The sequence below is a fragment of the Tribolium madens genome, unplaced genomic scaffold (genome assembly GCF_015345945.1).
Source record: "Tribolium madens isolate multiple individuals breed KSU strain unplaced genomic scaffold, Tmad_KSU_1.1 Scaffold_96;HRSCAF=242;Tcas5.2_LG5, whole genome shotgun sequence".
NCBI classification, from domain to species: Eukaryota; Metazoa; Arthropoda; class Insecta; order Coleoptera; family Tenebrionidae; genus Tribolium; species Tribolium madens.
The window spans coordinates 3,146,876-3,170,403 of NW_025401068.1; the positions used below are offsets into that span (position 1 = coordinate 3,146,876).

The 23,528-nt window shown below is 33.6% G+C and overlaps 5 protein-coding genes across 5 annotated transcripts in view; 2 read left to right on the forward strand and 3 right to left on the reverse strand.

Annotated features, from left to right (window-relative positions):
• LOC123013053 overlaps nt 1-3,906 on the reverse strand; it is a 55,319-nt gene extending 51,413 nt beyond the window's left edge. The window contains exon 1 of the mRNA XM_044411362.1: nt 3,527-3,906. The gene's annotated coding sequence lies outside the window, so the exon portion shown is untranslated. The remainder of the gene's footprint in view (nt 1-3,526) is intronic.
• Nucleotides 3,907-10,985: 7,079 nt separating this feature from the next.
• LOC123013188 lies at nt 10,986-11,955 on the reverse strand. The gene is made up of 2 exons (XM_044411573.1): nt 11,768-11,955; nt 10,986-11,619 (listed from the first exon to the last, which is right to left on the reverse strand). The coding sequence occupies exons 1-2, from the start codon at nt 11,857-11,859 to the stop codon at nt 11,163-11,165; spliced, it is 549 nt and encodes a 182-aa protein (XP_044267508.1). The 5' UTR covers nt 11,860-11,955; the 3' UTR covers nt 10,986-11,162.
• Nucleotides 11,956-17,902: 5,947 nt separating this feature from the next.
• LOC123013153 (dolichyl-diphosphooligosaccharide--protein glycosyltransferase subunit 2) lies at nt 17,903-20,055 on the forward strand. Its single transcript, XM_044411529.1, has 3 exons — nt 17,903-18,003; nt 18,062-18,384; nt 18,435-20,055. The coding sequence occupies exons 1-3, from the start codon at nt 17,982-17,984 to the stop codon at nt 19,908-19,910; spliced, it is 1,821 nt and encodes a 606-aa protein (XP_044267464.1). The 5' UTR covers nt 17,903-17,981; the 3' UTR covers nt 19,911-20,055.
• Nucleotides 20,051-21,055, reverse strand: LOC123013155 (pre-mRNA-splicing factor SPF27). Its single transcript, XM_044411531.1, has 2 exons — nt 20,747-21,055; nt 20,051-20,699 (listed from the first exon to the last, which is right to left on the reverse strand). Exons 1-2 carry the CDS (start codon nt 20,819-20,821, stop codon nt 20,121-20,123), a joined length of 654 nt encoding a protein of 217 aa, XP_044267466.1. The 5' UTR covers nt 20,822-21,055; the 3' UTR covers nt 20,051-20,120.
• Nucleotides 21,056-21,081: 26 nt separating this feature from the next.
• Nucleotides 21,082-22,767, forward strand: LOC123013154 (mRNA cap guanine-N7 methyltransferase). Its single transcript, XM_044411530.1, has 2 exons — nt 21,082-22,526; nt 22,577-22,767. Exons 1-2 carry the CDS (start codon nt 21,242-21,244, stop codon nt 22,651-22,653), a joined length of 1,362 nt encoding a protein of 453 aa, XP_044267465.1. The 5' UTR covers nt 21,082-21,241; the 3' UTR covers nt 22,654-22,767.
• The last annotated feature ends 761 nt before the right edge of the window (nt 22,768-23,528 follow it).

The window sequence follows — 23,528 nt, forward strand, 5'->3', positions numbered from 1 at the left end:
AATGTTCCTTTGTTTGAACACACATTGTCGTCTTACTTTCTACCATCTGAAAGCAACTTAATCAAACTTAATGAAACATTACGTGAATTCCAAATGAACTAAAAAGTCTAATGCAATGCTTTTAAATCCACAAATGTCGGAGATGTTTTATGTTTTCATATTTTTGATTAAAAATTATCGGAAAACGGCAGTCAAGGAAAAATTCAAGCTGATGTTCATGTCTCGTAAAACCTTATATCTCGCACCATTATTCAAAATTAGTGTTAACCTTACCGCATACTTTATTTTTCTTGAAAAACATTCACCCTTGCTGCTTTCACATTTGACCTTTTTAACACCAGACACACATCGAAATATTAGCTTATAAATTCTCATAGCGGTAAAAAGGACTTCAAAATTGGAAAAAAACAATGTAACGTAACAAAAGTGTCTTCAAATAATAAATGGTAAGCTAGGACAAATAATATTAAACCATCTATGCCTGTTGGTCTGAAGTGACTATACAGAAATGCATATTAATTAACAAGTTCGAATTATGTATGTGGCTATTTCAACAGTCCTCTTATTTGCAGTATGGTCACTTAATCAACATGTAGTAGTTTGGATTATACTACAAATTCCTAGTTCAATACAGATTAAATTCTGCATTTGCAACATTAACAACATAATTTGTAATCAAATGTAAGTTTTGTTTAAAGAAAAACTGCTTCAATTAAGCCTTTACTTGGACAATAGTATATTAAAATACGAGTTACAGAAGGCATCCATTCAAGCAAGAGTTTGAAACTCCGAAACGAGCCATGCAGCGGCGAGTTGAAGAACAAACGATTGTTTGAATCGCCTCTGTAATGAGTGTTTTATACAATTTTTTCTATATTACAATTTTTTAGTGCTGTTTAAAAAAAAAATCAAAATTTAGGGTATTTGTTTAGGTATTAACTATTATGAATGTGTTGGAAAATTCAACTCAAAATAAAATGGGACCTCAAGATTTTTTCATGTTCGCCACCCAAAATTCGAATAATTGTCAAAAAATTTTGACATTTGACCTTGTTTATGTCTATTTATTGTTATCTATGATTTTGTATAAATGTTTTTTCATAATTATTCAGTAATAGTCCGGTCAAATTAGTCATAAAAATAGTGGTCAAATAACGAAAATTCCGACAGAGCTAAATTTTGGTGGAGACCTTGGGTACACCATTAGAAATAAAGTGTCAAAAGTCCCCATTGATCCCATGTGTGCTAAAAAAGTTATTCGGGGTCAAGGGTCATAATTTAACGTTTTTTAAATTTTGTTCGAAAAGGGTAAGTTTTATCAAAAAAGTAGCTCAGACAAAAATTATAGATCTTAAAATTATCTACATAAATAGTCTTTATACTTTTTTTCTAAGAATCACCATTCCTCAGATATCGATATTCTAAAAGTTGAAGGAGTAAGGTTTAAAAAATTCTATCTGAAAAAAATTTTTAATTTATTTTTTGACATTTTTTTATGTGTATTTAATGATACTGATGATTTTGTATATGTTTTTTTACAATTATTTAGTAAAGGAACAAAAATTTTGCCAATAAAAGCCACAAATAACATTATACAGAGTTACAGTTTAGGATACAGCTTCCTTGTTTCCGCTTCTAATTGCCTGTAGCAAAAAAACTTGGAAAATTATTTTTTCAACAGAAATAAATAGAGTCAAAGTGCAAAATTTAAACTCTCATAACTTCGAAATTTTTATAGATAGATTTTTTTTTTAATTTTTTCCATGTTCCTGGTACCTTACCCTACATAGCATTTTTCTTTGGGGCGCGAGTTCTGAAGCACTCTGTATGTGCATATCATGTAGAACGTGACTCCTTCAACTTTTAGAATCGCGATCTCTCAGGAATGGTGATTCTTAGAAAAAAAAAACTATAAAAGACTATTTTTGTAGATAATTTTAAGATCTATAGTTTTTGTCTGGGCTACTTTTTTGATAAAACTTACCTTTTTCGAAAAAAATCTAAAAAACGTCAAATTTTGACCTTTGACCCCGAATAACTTTTTTAGCACACTTGGGATCGATGGGGACTTTTGACACTTTATTCCTAATGGTGTATCCAAGATCTCCACCAAAATTTAGCTCTGTCGGAATTTTAGTTATTTGAAATGTCTATTTTGATCGGACTATAAAGCTACAAAAACTTTGCCAACAAAAGCCACATAGTTAAAATTCGGAATACAGCTTCTTTGTTTCATGTAGCAAAAAAAACATGTAAAATTATTTTTCCAACAGAAATAAATAGCCAAAATGCAATAATATAACTTCTAAATTCTTATCGATAGAATTTTTTGACATTTTTTTCAGTGTTCCTGGCATATTATCTTACTTTTCTCTGATTTGCGAGTTGTGAGACAGCCTGTATAAGTACAGGGTGTTTCACATAATTTTACGGGGCCTACGCCTGTAAGATGCAAGCAATAATAATAATTTTGTAGTTTGTCCACCCTTTCAAAAATTACAACATTTTTAGTTAGTGATTAAGATAAATAAAATAGAATTATATTTATGCCGTCTCTTGATAGAACAAATGATAATTGTTTCTGAAAAACTGCAGTTTAAGACTATTAATGAAACAGTGATTAGTTTGACAACTACTGTCATGGGTTTACAAAAATTAAATAATTAAACGTGTATTTTTTGTATCTAGTGTTTTATGAATTTTATATATTTGGGTGCGAACATTAGGAGCAAGCCTCGTAAAATTGTATGAAACATCCTGTATATAATATTTTTGCACTACAAAAAAATCTTTCTAAATCTACACTACTTATTAATAAAATTATTTTTCAAATAACACCCTATTTTTTATTCATCGTAAACTTGTTTTTATTCATCCTTATAATATCCAACAAATTCAATTTTACTTCAAAATTTTTATTAAACTGTATTATTTCACAAAAATTTCCTTTAGATTTATCCATCAATCAATAAAATGTGTATATTTTTCCTACCTCTCACGTACTTTCTAAAAGTGTGTAAATAAATAATAACAAAAAAGTAAAAAGTCAGCACCTTCTTCAAGGAGAAAAACGTATGTATTATTTAAAAGTTTTCTCGGCAAATAAGAACTTGCAAATGCTTTAATTGGACAAGTTTGAACCACGCAACAGATGCGTAATAGATTAACTGTCGTTTGTATCATTTTTGTGCGTTTGTTGTTTTATTTTTAACTAGTACCAATAAAACAAATTTCTAGAAAAACTGGTTACCAGAGGGGACAAAACCTTGTCTTTTAATTTTTTCTACATCTTTATAAAACTTAATTTTTGTATTTAAAATCGTCAATTTATTATTATCATTATTATTTGAATATGTAATAATTCTTGGGAAAAATGTTTTCGTAGAATTTTAAGTGTGACAACTTGTAATTAAAACATTTTTCAACACGTGTTTGTAAATATTTTTCTGTTGATTTGATTGAAATGTAAACATTTGTCTAATTTGATAGTCTAGCACTAAGTATGATTCGATCCTTTTAAACATACCTCCCGGTTTCCCCCAACTCTTCCTTGTACTTCCCCCATCCATAAAATTGAATTGTACTTTCGAAATGAACTATTAACAAGATCAAAGTCTTGCATCCCAATCTGGGTTAAAATTAAACAACACACCACTCACAACTGACTATAATCCCAACACATGCCTTCCCACACTTTCCACATAATGCGATACCACCGCAATCAAGATTTATCACTACAATTTGCATTGTTTACACGTTGATCGTATTTGCATTCGCAAAAACGTTCATAAATAAATCACGTTAGTGGTCCTTTAGACGACACCAAACATCACGTTTGGAAATGTTTGGAAAACGACGACCATATGGGTCTGGGCACGCACGACCTGACGCCGTCTCAAGACTTCTTAAACCCAAGCCAGTGTTCAAGAGACTGCTTGCTTACTCTCTCCTCGACTGGCTGACCCAACGTGGTCGATGAAATGGTTTGTGGTAGGACGCACAAGAAGTAGCGGAAAGTGCTCAAGACGCGTGATGGGTTAATTGCCGGGCCTTTAAACACCAGTTCTTGGAGATAGCTTGCTTTCAAGGACGCTGATGGACTAGTTGGAGATTTAAATCTCCAACTACTCTGCGGGCTGAGTAGACGTTCAACAAATTAAACAACAAATTCAAAACAGATTTTTTGGGTCATTGCAAAAACAGTAAAAGTTTCGTACAACTTGGAGGACAAAATAAAGTATAAAAGTAGTAAGAAGGCCCCTTCAACACACTGCCACTTTTTATGGAAAAACACCCCGATTTTCAAGGGTAAACTGAAAAGCAGAAAAAATCGTGAAAACACCCCCGTTTTAAAGGTATATTTTAAAATTATAACATTATATATTATAACATTTTCAAAGATTTTATGTTTTTCTGTTGGGCCACTTTAGCACACATTGGAATACGATTCCGGCCAAACAAATTCACCTTTGAATATTTAACATTTTTTTAAATATTTAAAATTAAAAATCAAATATTGTTATAGATTGAACAAATGAATTATATTAGAATTGAATAAAATTGCAATTATCAAAAAAGATTTGTGTTCTTGACATAAATAAAAATATGAATAATTTATTTATTATTTTATTGATGATACACCTTTGTTAATAGAAAAATGAAAAAATGAGAAAAATATCAGAGTTAGCTGAATAAGTTGCCATGAAAATATACAGGGTTATTCACGGGAGGGTTATTTCTGAATTTTTTTTTGCCGCAACCAACAATACCAATCTCACAAACCACTAAATTAAATATGTTATTTCTCTAAAATTACAAATCAAAGTAAGTTGGATAAATTTGCCAGAAATGTCAGATTGACAGATAACCTATTTTTAATCAAAATTCAACATATAAATTAACAAGTTAAGTTAATATGAAAGGTGTTTGAAATGTTTACCATCGACTTCTAAACATGCGCCTAGTCGGTTGGTAAACATAACAAAACATGTCGCATCGTTTGAGAGATATTTTTTTTACTATAATGTCACAGAGACAAGACTAATAACAGCTATCGTGGATTTTAGTTATAATTATTTTCAAAAATAATTATTTTCAAAATTTGAAATCAAGAAGTTGTTGCAATATGTATAATGGGTTGCGGCAAAAACAAATTCAGAAATAACCCTCTCGTGACTAACCATGTATAATAAAAATATAAAAAACTTATGAAATATAAAAAACTTCAAATCGTCGTCTGCGTTGATTGACAGTAATAGAGCTAGAGTATATTATTATACAACCCATAAAACACAAAAGTAAATTTTTGTATACAAAAATTTATCAAGGTTTCAAACCAAAATATACAGATTCCATTCAAGCTCAGACTCGTCGGCTATTTTTTGGGATTGCCCAGACCACCAGACTTTTATTACTGTCAATCAACGAAGATGACGCTTCAGATAATTTGCTTTTTAACTGTCACATAGTGAAATGTGTTATGCAAAAGTTGGCAGCCTGGAGCAATGGCGGTTATCCGACGATGGGGGTACACAAGTAAGGGTTATTCATAAATATGAAGCAATATTTGAACCTCAAAAATGACCCATAAAATGATGTTAATTTTAATTATAACTCGTGTCCTATCTCTACTGATAAGAATTTTACAGCCCTCGGAATATGGGTATGGAAATTTGATTTTTTTGTAGCAACTTTGAAACTATTTGACCAAATATTATAAAATTTGGAACATTTCCCTGTGACAACATACCCTTTGAACTGGTAATCACGAAAACCGGATACATCCACTCAATTTCCGGTTCCAGCAGTTGCAGGTCACATTTTCTGTGTTTTCCCATTTTTTTGCTCCCTTATACCAATTTTTTATTGCCCAAATAGTTAGAGTAATCAATTTCGAATAAAAAACGCATAACCTTCAAAGTTTCAAAGTTATTTTAATTTAAACTGAGGACTGCACAACGCTGAAATCAAAAAATAGGGATTTTGAATAAGTGGTATCCACGGCAACCAATGACCATGGTCACAAACATCCCTACCAGGCATCTGTTAACTTTGACGATAAATTTTTGTGAATTTTTTATACATTAAATGCTACGAGATCGATTTGGATTTATTGTATATTACGTTTGGAGTCTAAAGTAAGCTCTTTTGTTAAACATTTTCAATTAATCGCCCAAGAATCGTCCAATCTCAAAGTTGACAGATGCCTGACAGCGATTTGTGGGACCATGGTCATTTGTTGCCGTGGATACCATTTATTCAAAATCCCTATTTCTTGATTTCAGCGTTGTGCAGTCCTCAGTTTAAATTAAAATATCTTTGAAACGGTCCATTTTAGGGGTATTAAAGGTTATGCGTTTTTTATTCGAAATGGATTACTTTATCTATTTGGGTAATAAAAAATTTGTGTTAAGAGAGCAAAAAATGGAAAAACACAGAAAATGTGACCTGCAACTGCTGTAACCGGAAATTGAGTAGATTTATCCGGTTTTCGTGATTACCAGTTCAAAAGGTATGTTGTCACAAAGAAATGTTCCAAATTTTATAATATTTGGTCAAATAGTTCCAAAGTTATTACAAAAAAATCAAATTTCCATACCCACATTCCGAGGGCTGTAAAATTCTTATCAGTGGAGATCGGACACGAGTTATTATTTAAATATAGGTCATTTTTGAGGTTCAAATATTGCTTCATATGTATGAATAACCCTGTATGTAAACGTATTTATCTTGTGATGAGTGTTGTAAAACCCAATATAATACATGGTGGCAGCGGAAAAGTGTAAAAATGGAAGGTAGCAGTCTGAATTTACCGGGGCCGATGCAGTTCGAAGGCAACGTGCCGACACTCTGGGAGAAATATAAACAACGGTTTACCTTATACTTGGAAGCCAGTGAAAAACAGACAAAACCAGATAAGTTGAAAATTGCGTTGTTGTTATATCAAATGGGCGATCAAGCCATTGATATTTTTAATACTTTCACGTGGGGGGAAGGTGAAAATAAAGAAGTTTTTAACGACGTAATTAGGAAATTTGATGAATACTGCAAACCCAGAAAGAATATCGTGTTCGACCGCTACGAGTTTTTTTTCAAGGTCACTGGAAATAAGCGAACCAGTGGATAAATACGTTACAGAACTTAAAAAGTTAGCGTCATTGTGTGAATTCGACCAGGACACAGAAAATATCACTGAAAATTTGATTCGAGACAGGTTGGTACATACTAGGAATCCGTGACAAAGCGGTACAAGAACGATTGTTACGAGAACCAGACCTCAGATTAAAAAAAGCACTGGATTTTTGTCGAGCAAATGAGATCAGTAAGTAAACAACAAATAGAAGAAATAAAAGGGACATCGAACGTAGATGCCATCAAGAATATGAAGAAGACTTCGAACAAGGACAGGACACCAGAACCACAAAGGAATAATTTCAAGGGCAACAAGTGTATGAGGTGCGGTGTATATCATCAGAAAGGAAAATGTCCAGCAGCAGGGAAGACTTGTTTAAAATGCAAGAAAAAGGACCATTTTGCGAAACAGTGTTTTACGAAGCTTAATCAAACAAGACAAGTGGCCATGGTTCAAGGTCAGTACAAGGAAACTAAGAAATTGACGAAGAGGGCCAGCTGGTGGTATTATCAATAAGGAAAGTGGACAGCAGCAAGTCCTGGAAGGAAGTCGCACAAGTTGGTAACAAGAAAATTAATTTTAAAATTGATACAGGGTCAGATGCGAATTTAATAACCAAAAGCTTATATGAACAGTTAAGTCCGAAAACCTCACTAAAGAAAGCGACAAGCTTGTTACTAAATTACGATTACGATACGTCTAATTGAAGAATTTTCGGATATATTCGGTTCGGGAGGTCTAATCAAATGCAAACCGTATCACATAACCGTAAAAGAAGACGCTAAATCTTTTGTTTCGTCAGCAAGGAAAGTGCCATTGTCCTTGAGAGATAAGCTTAAGAAAGAGCTAGATGCTATGGTTAAAAACACAGTTCTAGAGCCTGTCAGTGAGTCCACTGACTGGGTGCATCCCATAGTAATAGCTATTAATTAAACCTAACGGCAATTTACGAGTTTGTATGGGTCCGAGATGGCTGAATGCTTATATTAAAAGAGAATATTACCCCTTACCGACTATCGAAAACTCCTATTTTTTACAGTACTTGACGCGTCATCTGCATTTCATCAAGTTCCATTAGATGCAGAGAGTTCAAATTTATGTACCATAGCTACGATTTTTGGACGATACAAGTATAAAACTATGCCTTATAGTGTCCCAAAAGTGTTCCAAAAAATAGTTAACCAAATTTTTGACGGATTAAGTGGTATAGTGCCTTATATTGATGACATTTTGGCATTTGGAAGTACCATAGAGGAACACGATACGAAAAACGAACACAGGTTAAAGGAAGTTTTGAAGAGAGCCCGTGAATACAATCTACATTTTAGCAAGAGTAAGCTACAAGTGGCAAAGGAAAATGTTAAATTTTTGGGACATTATATTTCGAACAAAGGAGTACATGTTGACGACAAAAAAGTTGAAGCAGTGAAGAATATGAAAAGCCCAAGTAATAAACAGGAATTGCAAAGATTCTTAGGAATAATCACCTATTTAGGAAAATTCATATCGAATTTATCGCAGCAAACAGCATGCCTTAGAAAACTGTTAAGTAACAACAACAATTTTAAGTGGGAAGAAAACGAGGAAAAATCATTCCTAACCCTCAAAAATGCAATAACAACAGCCCCAGTGTTGAGTTTTTATGATCCGAAACAAGCTTTATGTATTTCGGTTGATGCAAGTAGTTACGGATTAGGAGCTGTTGCTCTTCAAGGAAATAGGCCGGTTGCGTACTGCTCCACATCTTTGAATGTTACACAACGAAAATATGCTCAAATAGAAAAGGAACTATTAGCAGTGTTACACGAACTAGAAAGGTTTCACTTAAATACCTACGGAAGGAAGGTAGTTGTGCAAACAGACCATAGACCCCTATTGAGCATAATTAAGAAGCCAATGGACGCAGTGTCTCCTAGGTTGCAAAAAATGATTTTGAAGTTAATGAGATATGACTTTGAACTCCAGTATGAACTCGGGAAAAGGCTTTGTGTGGCAGATGCTCTGACTAGAGATCCGGTACCTAATAATAAAATTAATACAGAATATTTGGAAGGACAAGCAGCGGCTGTACACACTGTGGTGTGTGCTACAACTAAACGGGTGGATGAATTAAGGCAAGCCGTCCATTCCGATCCAGTTTGTCAAGAAATTATTACATTCATGAATCATGGATGGCCTTCTCACAAATATGTCATGAAAGGAGAAGCAAAATTGTTTTGGGATGTGAAAGAGGAACTCCATTACGCAGATGGGTTATTGTTTCGAGGAAATCGAATTCTTATACCAAAATAAGAATGACTGAATGTTCTAAAGAAGCTTCATTCTTCACATCAAGGAGTGAATTCATGCCAAAGCAGAGCAAGAACTTCAATTTACTGGCCAGGGATGTTTAAAGACATTGAAGATTACATTTTAAGTTGTCAGACATGCCAGAGACATGCGAAATCTAATTCTCGACAGCCACTAATCAATTATGAAATCCCGAGGTTACCGTGGAACAAAATCGCTCTTGACTTTGCTAAAATCAAAGGAAAAATCTACCTTATTATCACCGACTATTTTTCAAAGTTCACAATAGTCAAGTTTATGTCATCAACTACGGCACAAGCTGTCATAGCCGCTTTGGAAGAAACCATATCAAATAACGGAATACCACTAATGATAATGTCAGACAACGGTCCACCATTTGATTCAAGAGAATACAGCAATTTTTTAAAGGACTACGACATTAAATCCGTTACATCAAGTCCCTATTACCCAAGATCCAATGGACTTATAGAGAGGGCGGTACAAACCGTGAAGGGACTACTAACCAAAACATTGAACACAAGTGGCAATATTACAAAGGCTATCCTAGATTATAATTGTACACCCAAATACAATCTTCCGTCTCCTTCAGAATTATTAATGGGACGACGTCTACGAAATAATCCACTAATTACAGAAGCACTACTTACTCCAAAATACGACGTGACTCTAACCAAAGAGAAGTTAAACCAAAAACAAGTCAAACAAAAGGAATACCACGCCCAATTTTGCAAAAAAACTTCCAAACCTAGAAATTGACCAAGACATTCTTGTGCAGAAAGGTCAACGAAACTGGATATCTAGAAAAATAATAAAGAAATGTAAAGAACCAGAATCCTACGAAGTTATTACGGAAGATGGTGGAAATTATAGAAAAAATCGCGTACATCTGCGACCCTTGAGAAAACAAACAGGCCAAGAAACTACACCTCTTCCAAACAGACAGAAGAAAGAAGACGGCATAAGTGATGTGCTAAATAAAAGCAGAGACAATGAAGTGCGGGAAATGCTAAATGAAAGTGAAGTACCAAAAGCAGAGTCTAAAATAAAAGGTGCCGATCCTCAAGAGATAAATCAAAGTGTGCCACTCCAGGAAATAGCTCCAACGACACCAAATAAAAGAAACCCGCGTATTTAGAGGACTATCAGTTATTTTGATTTTATGTTTTATTGTTAATAACATCGCCGTCTCCATAGAAATAATCCTTTTCTCGCCTGGGCATTTTTTGAGCTCAAGTGATTCCCGTTGGCGCTTTAATCTGGGGAAAATTTTTTGACAAATCCAGTTTTTTAGCTTAAAGGGTTCAATCTCATAATATCAATTCTCCCTGGCGTATCTTGTTTTGTTGTATCCTTCCTTCCCAGCATTTATTAATTGCGTTATTTTTCGTTAATAATTAAAAATTATTCAGTTTTTCCTTAGTAACCCCCGTAACTAAGAAAAAATCGGAATCACTGCTCCAATGCATTTTTTACGAAATGCCCAGGCGGGATATTGATACATTTGATTAAGGAGGCGGTGGTTAATAATGAAGTTTCAGTTTATTTTGTTTTATTCTTTTGTTAAAAGGGGGCGTGTCACATAGTGAAATGTGTTATGCAAAAGTTGGCAGCCTGGAGCAATGGCGGTTACCCGACGATGGCCGTACACATGTATGTAAACGTATTTATCATGTAATGATGTAATGAGTGTTGTAAAACCCAATATAATACATTAACAACCTTAAATTTCACCCAGGAACATGAGCATAGTTTCGTCTGTGGTTGAAATTGATGTTTGTAACCCCTCTGTCGAAACAGACGCATTGGATTCTTCACTCGTGCTTGAGGATGATGAATCATTTTCAGCTAGATCTCCGAGCGCTCTCATAAAGGCGGCTAAACTAGCAGCACTTCTGAATCTTATTCTTATAAACATAACAACGCTCATCACTATTTCCACAGTTGTGTCATCAATTTTATCAATCTCCTGCACCGGCGGGCGACAATTCTGTATGACATCAATTGTAAGTCGCTTGTGGGTAGCCGTGACCATTAATTCACTTTCTCCACCATTATTGAAAGAAACAAAGGCCAATTGTTGAAACATTGATCTTTTCCTTCTCTTTAACTGTATAATTTCTAATTCGTCAAGCAATCTACTATCAACACCATATCGTTTTTCTTGTACCATTGTTTTTCTGTAACAGATAAAGAAATGCATAAAAAGTTGTGTACCTAGCGTATTCAGCCACATAAAATAAGACAGCCCCCTTCCATGAGTTTTGAATTAATGAACCACAGAAGGAACCATCGAAATACACAAAAATTAATAACAATTCTCCTTACCTTATTTTGTGTTCTTCAATAAACTCAAGAAAAGTCACGTAAGAAAAGATGAAAGTGATTTGACAATATTTTGACATTTGACTTCGCGCCATCTTTCTTGAACTCGATTTTACAATATATTGACCACAATTGACTTTCTTCCGAAGCAGGCAACTCAGTTAACGTTTCTACTCTAAAAGGATTAATATCCCAACGGTATTGTATCAAAGTTTTCTAGAATAACTCTCTTGTCATAAACAAAACCAAATTCTTTTGTTTCTATTTTATTTAAAAGTTCTTTAGTTTTAGAATCTCTGATAATTCGATTATATTGTGTACTGATTTTTTTGTCTTTGTATTCTAAAATATTATTTATACTAACGGAATTAATCTTTTCGAACGTTTCATAATTTAACGTAAATCCTTTTATTCTACAAACAACTTTACCTGTATTAGTCTTATAACAATAACTTTTTGAACCTGTTGATATCCAGTCTATTATCCATACGCCTTTACCTAATTCGTCTGTCCAATCTCCCAATAGACAGCCTGTTTTAACAGTGTTTTTTCCATCATCTATATATACAATACTATCTGTATCATAATATGCTACGCTTTTTCCTAATTTATCTAACATTTTGTATAATCTTAGTCTTGCGTTTGCAGTTGTAAAAGCAGCTATAAATATATTGGTATTGAAATCATTTTCTATATAGCAATCTTTTAACTTATAATCAATTTGTAACATATTTTAATTTATATCGTTTATACGCACCGCCTCCTTAATCAAATGTATCAATATCCCGCCTGGGCATTTCGTAAAAAATGCATTGGAGCAGTGATTCCGATTTTTTCTTAGTTACGGGGGTTACTAAGGAAAAACTGAATAATTTTTAATTATTAACGAAAAATAACGCAATTAATAAATGCTGTGAAGGAAGGATACAACAAAACTAGATACGCCAGGGAGAATTGATATTATGAGATTGAACCCTTTAAGCTAAAAAACTGGATTTGTCAAAAATTTTCCCCTGATTAAAGCGCCAACGGGAATCACTTGAACTCAAAAAATGCCCAGGCGAGAAAAGGATTATTTCTATGGAGACGGCGATGGTTGCACCCATATTTTGTCTTTGTTCAAATTTACCCCATAAAGAATTTAAGCATATCTTCGCAACAGCCCTCTTCCCAGGATTATTTTCTATTTTACCCAATTCAATACCCAGATTTTCTTTTACAGCTTTTCTAAATTCTTCTTCTGATTCAAAATCATCCTGCCAAGGGCTTGTTTCTAATTTAATTTTCATAAACGCTTTCACATATCCTTTAAATAAATTTGATGATTTTTCGTAAAAATGCCAAACCTCATCAATAGTTATTATTTTGTAACCCTTTTCAATTGTTTTTTTTACTTCGTTCGTACACCAGGTTCCTCTGATAATTCTTTGAGATTCCGTATGAGAATATTTATCTTTTTGATTATTTAATTTTGCGCGCAATTGACATAATGGAAATGTTAGTTTTTCATCACCATATTTGGTTTTATTCTTAACAGGTAAAACGGGGTGATACAAATCTTTTGGTGGTAAAATTGCACATTTTATTAAACCATACCAATCTGAATTATACGTACGAGGTTTGAATATTTTAGTAGGATGTCCAACTGGATAATCATCGTAACATTGTACTGTTGGATATACACTGCAAATATCTATATATTTCATTTTCTTCCCCTTGACGCGCAATTTTGTTGCATTCGTTTTTCCTCCAAAGAATGCGTTTCTAGGATTAAGTTCTTCCAATTCCTTAATTTCTTCTTCAATTTGTTTCATTTCTTTCTTATATTCTTTTGACTTTGTCCACTCACATTCCCACATTTCTATTAAATTATAACCGGCCTTTGTTATTTGCTTACTTCTTTCTAATGTTTGTTCATAAAGATCTTCCATAGTTGTTTTATTCTTATTATTAATAAAATCTGAACTATAACATTTAGTACAACCATGCCAAAAATACCCGTGATATTGGTAAATAGTATTGGATTTTTTATCAAATCCGTCAACTTTTGATCCACATATTTTCACTTCACTATTGTTTAATGCGTGTTTTATATTTGGATTATGAAAACTATTTAACCATGAAATTGATTGTTGAGAATATTGATCTTTTTTCGGATTATCAACAACAGCTATTGTATCTTTCTTAATATATTTTGATCTATATACAGGGCAATTCAGATTAGATAATGAGCCTGACGATCTGGCGATGCAACCCAAAAAACAAATTTCATTTACAGTTGGAGACAAAATACTTTGGTCGTCAATGTCACTTGAGTGACATTAAATTGTAAAGTATGCTTTAGGACTGTTAACCTTATTTTTAGCTACTGTCAATCATAGTTGACAAGTTGTATGTACATATTTTTGATAGGAAAATATAACAGTTGTCATTAATTTGAAATTGTCATTTATTTTAACGTTAAAGCTTGAATTACATTAAAGTGTCAAAAAAGTGACGACCAAAGTATTTTGGCTCCAACTGTACGTTTTGATCTAATTTTAATTACGATTTGCATTTGCAATCCAAGTTATCTTATATGGCTCTGATAGTGCTTTGACAAGCAATTTATGATTTATAAAAAAACTGTTTGCCTACCTTTAATGTTTCATTGTTTCATACATTTTGTATTGGTTTTACACCGAAAAGACTTCTGTAATTGCCCTATCATACCGCGAGAACTGAATGGCACTAATAATCATTCTCTGCACTGATGTCAGAGTGACACAAGGTGATAACTTGGATTCAACTTGCAAATCCTAATTGAAATTGGATCAAAGGTGTAAATGAAATTTGTTTTTTGGGTTGCATCGCCAGATCGTCAGGCTCATTATCTTGTCTGAATCGCCCTGTATAGCCAAGCAAACACCTGCAATAGTAATATATCTAAAAGGATCTATATTCGCAATTTCTAGAAACTGATTTTTTAATTCAAGACATCCTCTTCTTAATAGATCAACATCAGAATTACAATAATCATAAAATTCTTTTTTAAAATCAAACACACAATTTTCTTTTCTTTTTTGTTTATGCCATTCTAAAAACTCTTCCCTTTCTTTTGGTTTCATAGAATTAACACCATAATATTCTGTATCAGGTATTTTTCCAAGATAGTTATGATTTTCTGTTGTATTGAAGAAATGTGGAAAATAACCTTTTTTAAGTTCTTTTAGACCGAATGTTTTGGGGAAGTTTTTTAAAGGTCCTTGAACAAAATTACTACTATCAATAATTCTTAAATTAATTGATTTTATTTCCATTAACATTATTTTAGATCCATTATATACGCAGAAAGGTTTAATACCGTTTTCAACGCAATATTTTAAAATAAAGTAAGAATCATAACCTTTAGAATAATGTGCAATAGCTGTGTGTCCTCGATGATCTCTAGAAATTAACCATTTACAGAAATCTTCGTTAGCCTTAAAAGAATTAACATTTCCGCTAAAATCGTGAGATGTAACTAAATTAGCGATGTGTTTGCCTGTTTCTTGCATCGCTTCATAATCAAAGAATAAATATTTTTCTGTATAGGTACAATTATTTGTATGCTTTCTAGAACCACAGTCAACACACACAAAAGGTTCTTCATCATCCAACGGTTTTTTAACACAGGTTTTGCATTTCTTGCATTGATAAAGCCTATAGTTTTTGTTTTTAATTTTTTCTTTAGAGTATATTTTAGTACAACCTTTTTCGTTACAATTTTCACAGCCTTTTACTTTGTATATTTTATCACCGTCTTTCATTGTTGTTTGACAGATTCCATCTTTTTGTCGTTTCCATTGCATATAACATTTATGTTTTAATATTTCAACTTCTTTATAACAATTTCGACATTTTTTCCCATCCACATCAGTGTTCTTTACTACCCTCTTCTATCATTTCGTTAACTTTTTTAATGATTTGATTACCCTTCTTGTTATTTCCTTCTTCAATTATTTGGGACTCTACATGTTTTTCCATGTGGCCAATTTTTGGTGGTCTACAGATATTTGGGTACTTTTAGGGTGCATAAAAATTAATGCTTTTTGAGAGGTTTTAGGCCTTTTTCGATTGTTTCCTTTAAGGCAAACAAATAAATTTGTAGAATTCTGCCTTGTTTTTTAAGACGCTAAATGTCCTGGTCCAGAAGTAACATTTTACATCCTACTTAATTAGTTTTAATAAGATTTTGTGATTGTTTAAAATAAAGGTTTTGTTGTCGGAGAATGCAAAATCAAATAGATAACAACAATAATAATTCAAGTCAACAAAATATCGGTGTAATTGCACTTGTAAACAGAATTAATAATGTATAATAATGGAGCATCTTAAACAACTTGTTTTGATGTTGTGTTTATCATCATAGGAAGTTTCAAACTTTGTACACATGATATTCTCAAGTGGAGCTTCTCATTTATCAAACATTACAGTTTAAAGCCCGGGTATAAATATCACGAGAGGAAAGAGATTTTTTCTCATTTTTGTGTTCATATTTATTCGAATTTTTAACGTTTAAAAGATTAAATTTGGTGTTATTGTTATCTTTTGCTATAGGCCCTAAATAGATATGGTGGTTTAAAAGACACTTTCCAGTCAAATATTAATTGTACACAACAATTATTATTTTAATTAAAAGTTCACTTAGTTAAATAAAAATTAAACTCATATAAACATGTATGTATGTATTTAATTTGGAAAACAATACGTTGCAGTTTTGTTAATCCTCATTTTACATTTTATGTGTTTATGATTTTAAAATTATGTCTAGCTGTATTAAATATTAATAACAACTAAATAAATAATTCATAATTTTAAATTTCAAATGTTTTAGATATGTGTTTTTCGAATTTGATGAACTATAAAAATACAAATACAATAAAAAAGTAGGTAATATTTTACATTTCATTATTTTATTTGTTAAAATTCAAACCCAATTTTGGTTGCTTTTGAAGAGAAATCTTTAAAAAAACATCTTGCAGATTTCACCTATGTCACAGTAAACTACAAACACAACACGCGAACCTAAATTAATATTAATAGTTTGAAAATGAAAGGTAGAAACGTTTGATGCTTGAAGTACAAAAAAATTGGAAAATTCCACTTGTAATCTTTTCACTTCACGCCATTAATCATTTTTAGCTTAAACCGCCTTTGTTAAATTATTATTCTCAGTTTTAGGAGCTAATTTAAATGAAAACTAAATAGTATGATACTCGTATACCGTTTAGTGACTAAACTTTAGTCAATAAATACCTAATTCATATTGTCAGAAAAAAAAAAATAACTTGGTTTCATTTCTCTTTCATTAGTATTCATCAATAGAAGAACCACTCTATATGGGTCTGGTCAGCATAATTTGATATTTAGGATACTAAATCAATAAAATTTAGAATTGCTGAAATTAATCATAATTAAAAGATCAATGATGTCTCATTTTAACAAATTTACTTTTATTGATTTTGTATCTACGTCAAAATCAAATTGTCCTGGTCCTGACACTACTGATTCATATAGTGATCCGAAATCTAATTAACCGAATTTAGGGAAAAAAAAAGAAATAACACAATAATAGCCCTATTAAGGTTTTAAACGAAAAGAATACCAATTTCTGAAAAAACCTAATTTAATTTAATGGTAATTGACAATTACAATTATTTATTTTAATTACTTTTTGCACTAGAATCTTAATCAATTAAACTGCGTCTTTTGCAAAGTTAATTACGAAGGTGGATTATCATTGCGTCTTATTATGGAAACAATAACAAAGAACGCACTTTTAGTCTATGCTGCAACCAACAATACACCTAAAATTTAAGATGTTTTTCACATATACTTTTGATATTTTTAAATTGTTTTTTTGTGCAACACTTTTGACTTTTTTAGACTTTTTTACGTTTAAATAAGGTAATTTGTATTGTAAATAGATGTCTTCAAATTGGTGCAAGTAATAAAAAATTAAAGTTTTTTAAGTAAAATATTGTTTTATTTATTTTATAAGAACAAAACACAACTGAATTTAAAATGAAGGTGATTTTGTAGTCCTACAACTTCTTTTTACGTTAACGTTTTTAAAAAGAGCGCCAATTTCATGCGTCATAAATAAAATACGTGTCACTTGTCAAGTCTACCAACTGTCAAATTTTGTGATGTACGTGTCGGTGTTGTAATGTGCCGGTGATTTTTCCACAATAAAATGCATTTCAAACTCCTACTATGTAACTATATTTAAATAACTATTAGTAGGAACAAAGAAATTAATCTGTAATTTTTTAGTACCTGCACTTGTATTTATATTCAGTACCGCCACTCATGCAAGCGTTGGAGGTTACATTTGCCCTAATGATCGAAAAAAGTTATTGACTGTCTTAGTTAAGGCTTTAATAAACGTACAAGGCGACTTTTCAACACCCTATTATGGCATTAAAGGCTTTAAGGCTCTTAACGAACAACTGGCGCCTGTTCTAGTCAAAGATAATTGTGCACATATAAAAAAATCTTACAAAGCTGACTGCAGTCCTGAGGAGAATTTCCAGGGATTGTCGGCTTGGTATCTGTTGGGGTGTTCCGGAAAACTTCACACTGATGCTACAATTAACGTAAGTTTGTAACATTTTATGAATGTTTTTCTAAACTGAACAATTTTTAGAATTTGAGAACTGTCCTAGAAAGCGATAAATCAACAACGACTGATATTCGATACGCTGCTGAAACATTAAAATTACTAGGGGCTGCAATCCCAAATGGAGCTAAAGTCGCCCAACTCATCCAAACCAAACTTAAGGAAGATGACAGTTTGCAAAGTCTAGGGCACGCATTACACGCAGCTGCCCTTCTAGGCACTGCCGGTAACTTCATCCAAGACCGCATTGAAGAAGTCGTAGTTCAAGCTGATGAAGTCGATGGAAAACTCCTCCAATGGGAAGGGGGCCTCACCACCACTTCTCTTCTCATAACCGGCCTTCTGCGTTTTCCTGGAGCCAAGCCTCTCAACGCCCAACAAGCCGAAAAACTGGCAACTTATTTACTAACCAGACGAACAGTCCAGACCCCTAAAGGAGCCCTAGCTTTGGTAGAAGCAACCACTAGCTTGGCTTCAAGCGACGTCTCCCCTGTCAGTATCACAATCGCAGGCCCCGCTCAAGTCACCCTCGACAAACCTGAGCTAAAAATACATATTTCGGATATTCTTGGTAGGCCCTTGAAGGCCCCCCCGACTCCAGTCGTGGCCCAATCAGCGACGCGAATCACCGACGATGTGGTGGTTTTGTCCAAACAGCCCCTCAGCCCCGGGACTACCCCAGTTGAGTTTATTTTGCCATTGCGACTCGAGCCAGGACAATATCGCATCGCTCTCACCGCAGGCGCGCATTCCACCACATTGACTGTCAGGGTTTTGGGGCCGGTGACGCTCGAGTGGCTGCAAATCGGGTTGGGGGACGCGGACGGCAGTGCAGCCCCCAGACTTACTAAACTGCAACATCCCTCAAAACTGCCCAGTCCTCTACGTGCCGATTCGAGTCATCATCTTGTTGCTAAATTTTCAATTTCGCGAGTCGTACATCAATCATTTTTGCGGCTTTATTCCGGCAAGAAAGAGATTGTATTTGTTGCTGAGCCTGACAGTAGTAAACTGTACAAAATTGGGGTTAATTTAGCTTCGGAATTGGCCCATTCTGGGACTTTTGAAATGGAATTGATTTTGGGAGACTCGGTGATGAGTAATCCCATTCGTTGGGTCCTTGGTACGATCGAGGTTAATTTGAGTACACCCGAACCGGAGATAAAATCACTTAGGGGGCCTAAACCCGAAATTAAACATCTTTTCAGACAGCCGGAAAAACGACCACCGGAAATTGTTTCAATGCTTTTTACAGGATTGACGGCTTCTCCGTTGTTACTTTTGGTTATTTTGTGGTGGAAAATTGGGGTGAATTTTGGCGGGTTTACCACACTTTCAGTACCATTCCATGTCGGTTTTGGGGGGATTTTGTATTTGTTTTTCCTGTTTTGGTGGAAACTAGACATGTTTACTACTTGTGCTTGGCTGATTCCAATAGGAGGTTTCACGTTTTTGGCCGGTCATAAGTTATTGAGTCATATAGCAAAACACAAAAAAGCATGAGATAACACTGATTGCATTGCAACTTAGTGTCCAAGTTTTGTTGTTTAATTTGTTTAAATTTGCTTCAATTCGTCCCAATGTTACGTTTTTAATACGCCGGCATATTTGTAAAGACTTTTGTAAGAAATAAAATACAGTACTGGTACTTTAATTTTTATTTAGAAATTCCTTAAATACTTAATTTACAAAATACATCAAATTTAATTTAATTTAAGTTTCTGGATTATTTTGCTTTTGCAAAAGCGGATTTTGTTTTAATTGTGTTAAATACTCCTCAGCCATAGAACACGCTTGCTCTATTTCATAATTGTGTGAAACCAGAGCTACCCATTTTGCTTCCAAATTTTTCAACTGCTCGCCGCCTTTGGTCTGTAAGGATTTCCTCTGCCAATTCACTTCTTGCAAGGCTTGTCTCAAATCAGCCAATTTCTTACTCGCTATCTTCTCCAAATCCGTTAACGTTTGTAAATACCTTTGCCAAGCTGGACAACAATACTCCAACATCAATTGCAAATTTAATATTCTTACAGCTTGATGTTCAAGTTGTGCTTGTGAATTATCAACACATTCCAGCCATGCACCCACTTCGTTTAATTTGCCACTAGGGGGTGGAGGAAGCTCATATCGTTTCATAGATAGGGTGTCCATAGGAAGGCGATTTTGCAAGCGCTCAAACTCATTGTGAATCATAGGAGTTTCAAAAGATGATACGTTGAGGGGTGGTAGATGTTCCAGATAGTTTTTAGTGGGACGGTAGCGACGGCATTCTTCTTCAACCATCGCAAATGCCTGAAACAAACGGATAAACAATTTTTTTCATTAAAACTCACACCTACCGCTTCTCGGACGCCGGGTTCATCGTAACCTTGGTCGATGTAAGGCAAAGCGTCGACTATAACTTCACCAGCCATTGTTTTCGCAGAAAACTCCAATTATGAATATTAAAATGTTTATCTAAAACGCAGACTTGTAGGTTATCTTACTGTCAAAAAATTCTAGAAGGTTGTGACTAACATTACTATAATTATAGAATTATAAAAAACTATTTGGCTACGAGTCTGTTTCTTTTTGCTGAATGATTTGACTAAGAAATCTGTTGTTGAAAATTTGTTAATTGCAATAAAATATATTATTTTTAAGTAATTAAAAGGGGGCAAGATTGTGACTTTGGACACGTTTCCGAGTTTGACATAAAATTGACAGACTGAGGTTATTGAACTCTTAGTCCAATTTTCAGAGAAAGTTATTTATTTTTGTGCATTATTAATTTTGTTGTTGTAAATGCAACGTTTTGAAGGTCAGTGGTACATTAAATTTAGTTGAGTGCGAAAATGTCTTCAAGTGCAACTTTAATTTCACAAGAAGTAGAAGACTACAACGAATCCGAAAATACCGATGATTTGGAACAAACTTTAGTGTTAGCGGCTCAAGATGCGGATGCAAGAAGTAACGAGCTTCAGACGGATAACAGTAATTACAGAGAAGAGACCGAGGAAGAAGTTACACGATCAGAACAACCCCAATATGAGGAATCAACAAGTAGTCGTTACAAAGCAAAAAGAAAACGTGAGATTGAAGAACCTACAGAAAAACGCTTGAAAACGAATGAGGGACAAGCTGTTAGTAAAACGAGTGAAGGGTATGCCAAGGTAGTTGCAACTCATTACAATCTCTTGGAGGAAAAAGGTTTAGATGAAAGGTCCAAATCGCGTATAGTTTACATGAGAAATTTTCATAATTGGATCAAAAGTATGTTAATTAACGAATATTTAACAAAAATCAAAGACGGGAAGAAGCACAACGCGCCAGTTCGCGTGTTGGACATGTGTTGCGGCAAAGGGGGCGACCTCCTCAAGTGGAGAAAAGGGAATATCACACACTTAATTTGCAGCGATATTGCCTCCGTCTCTTTGGACCAATGTAGATCACGCTACAACGACATGAAAGAGCGAAGTAGTCGCGAAAGAAACGGGGGAAATATTTACTCCATTGAGTACATAGCTGGCGACTGCTCTCGAGTCAGATTGCGTGAGAAATACACCGACCCTTCAATGAAACTCGATCTTGTTAGTTGCCAATTCGCTTTTCATTATAGTTTCGAGAGTTTACCCCAAGCTGAATGCATGATACGCAATGCCTCTGAGTGTCTTCAGCCTGGGGGGTTTTTCATTGGGACAATACCAGACGCTAATGATCTCATCGCGAGGGCACGACGAGCAGATTCGGATACCTTCGGCAATGACGTGTATCAAGTGCATTTTGACTGTGATGTAAATAAACCACCGCTCTTTGGTGCTAAATACAATTTTCATCTGGATGGTGTGGTGGATTGTCCAGAGTTTTTGGTTCATTTTCCTACTTTAATCAAACTAGCCAGAAAGTATGGGTTGAAATTTATGAAGAAGGAAAAGTTTTACGATTATTACGAACAAATGAAAAATGAAGGAAAGCAGCTACTTATTAACATGAAAAGTCTTGAAACCTATCCTCCTTATGACAATACTCCACTCTTGGGAACTGATCCTGAGGATTATAGCCATGCAGAGGAATTTTTGAAGAAGGAAAACAAAAGTGGAAAAATCGGAACTTTGTCCAAGTCAGAGTGGGAAGCTTCTTGTAAGTTGCTATCAATTTGTCGACTTGTTAGGTAACAGTTTTTTTTTCAGCTTTGTATATGCTGTTTGTCTTTGAAAAAGTGAAGAATACATGGAATACGGATGGCACACCTATTTACGATATATAAGTAGTAAACCGAATGTACAAGAAGACAAATATTTATTGAAATAATAAAACAACTGGTGACACAAATGTGATGTTGTTTTATTACTAACAAAAAATAAAATCGGTGTTATAAAAATGGTCAGATTATTTGGGAGAAAACCACTCGATAATTTTTTAAACAATTGAGAGCAGTGTTTTTTAGCGGTTATTTAAGTAACAGAAATGTTTTTATCTTATTTATTGCCCAAGAATATTGAATGGTGAGTGTCTTTTGGCAAATGCAGAGCCAAGCCTCTCATTTCGATCATTTATTGTCATCTAAACCTTTTTATCTGCAATTATTTTCGAAATAAAATATTTATAATTTCGCACCATTGACCGTTTTTCTCGTATTTGCTATCTTATCGCTTCCGTTCATATGTTTACTTATCAACAAAGATGCTCGAGAAAGTGAGAAGAAGGTAAACAAAGAAGAACATTTTTATTAAAGTGTATTGAGATTTTCTTGATAAACTACAGGGTGAATGAAGAGATGGGGACAAAGTGTAATACATGATACCAAGTTGAAACGTTTAAAAGTTAGAGAGCGCCAAAGTTTAAAAATTAATTTTGTTTTTTTTTTAATAACTTTTTAATGGATTAATCGATTTTCATAAAATTTGGTGTAGGCAATTTAATATCAAAACCACATGTTTTTGGTGCTATTCATTTTATTTTATTATTATTGTAAAAGTACTTACTTAGTAACAACTTAACACATTTTAAGCCATATTTTTGTTATACGTAATCCGAGTGAAAGGTATATTGTTTTTAAACAATTTTTGTATCTTTCAAAAGTTTTGTATTAATCTTGCTTTTAGAGTAAAAAAATTACTTAAGTAGATGTGTTAAAATTTT

Coding starts and splice junctions, on each gene's coding strand:
- LOC123013153 (XM_044411529.1), top strand. CDS start 17,982: ATGCATTTCAAACTCCTACTAT. Junction 18,004..18,061: donor GCATTTCAAACTCCTACTAT/GTAACTATATTT, acceptor GTAATTTTTTAG/TACCTGCACTTGTATTTATA. Junction 18,385..18,434: donor ACACTGATGCTACAATTAAC/GTAAGTTTGTAA, acceptor AACAATTTTTAG/AATTTGAGAACTGTCCTAGA.
- LOC123013155 (XM_044411531.1), bottom strand. CDS start 20,821: ATGGCTGGTGAAGTTATAGTCGACGCTTTGCCTTACATCGACCAAGGT. Junction 20,700..20,746: donor AACCCGGCGTCCGAGAAGCG/GTAGGTGTGAGT, acceptor CGTTTGTTTCAG/GCATTTGCGATGGTTGAAGA.
- LOC123013154 (XM_044411530.1), top strand. CDS start 21,242: ATGTCTTCAAGTGCAACTTTAATTTCACAAGAAGTAGAAGACTACAAC. Junction 22,527..22,576: donor GTCAGAGTGGGAAGCTTCTT/GTAAGTTGCTAT, acceptor TTTTTTTTTCAG/CTTTGTATATGCTGTTTGTC.
- LOC123013188 (XM_044411573.1), bottom strand. CDS start 11,859: ATGGCGCGAAGTCAAATGTCAAAATATTGTCAAATCACTTTCATCTTT. Junction 11,620..11,767: donor ATTGAAGAACACAAAATAAG/GTAAGGAGAATT, acceptor TATCTGTTACAG/AAAAACAATGGTACAAGAAA.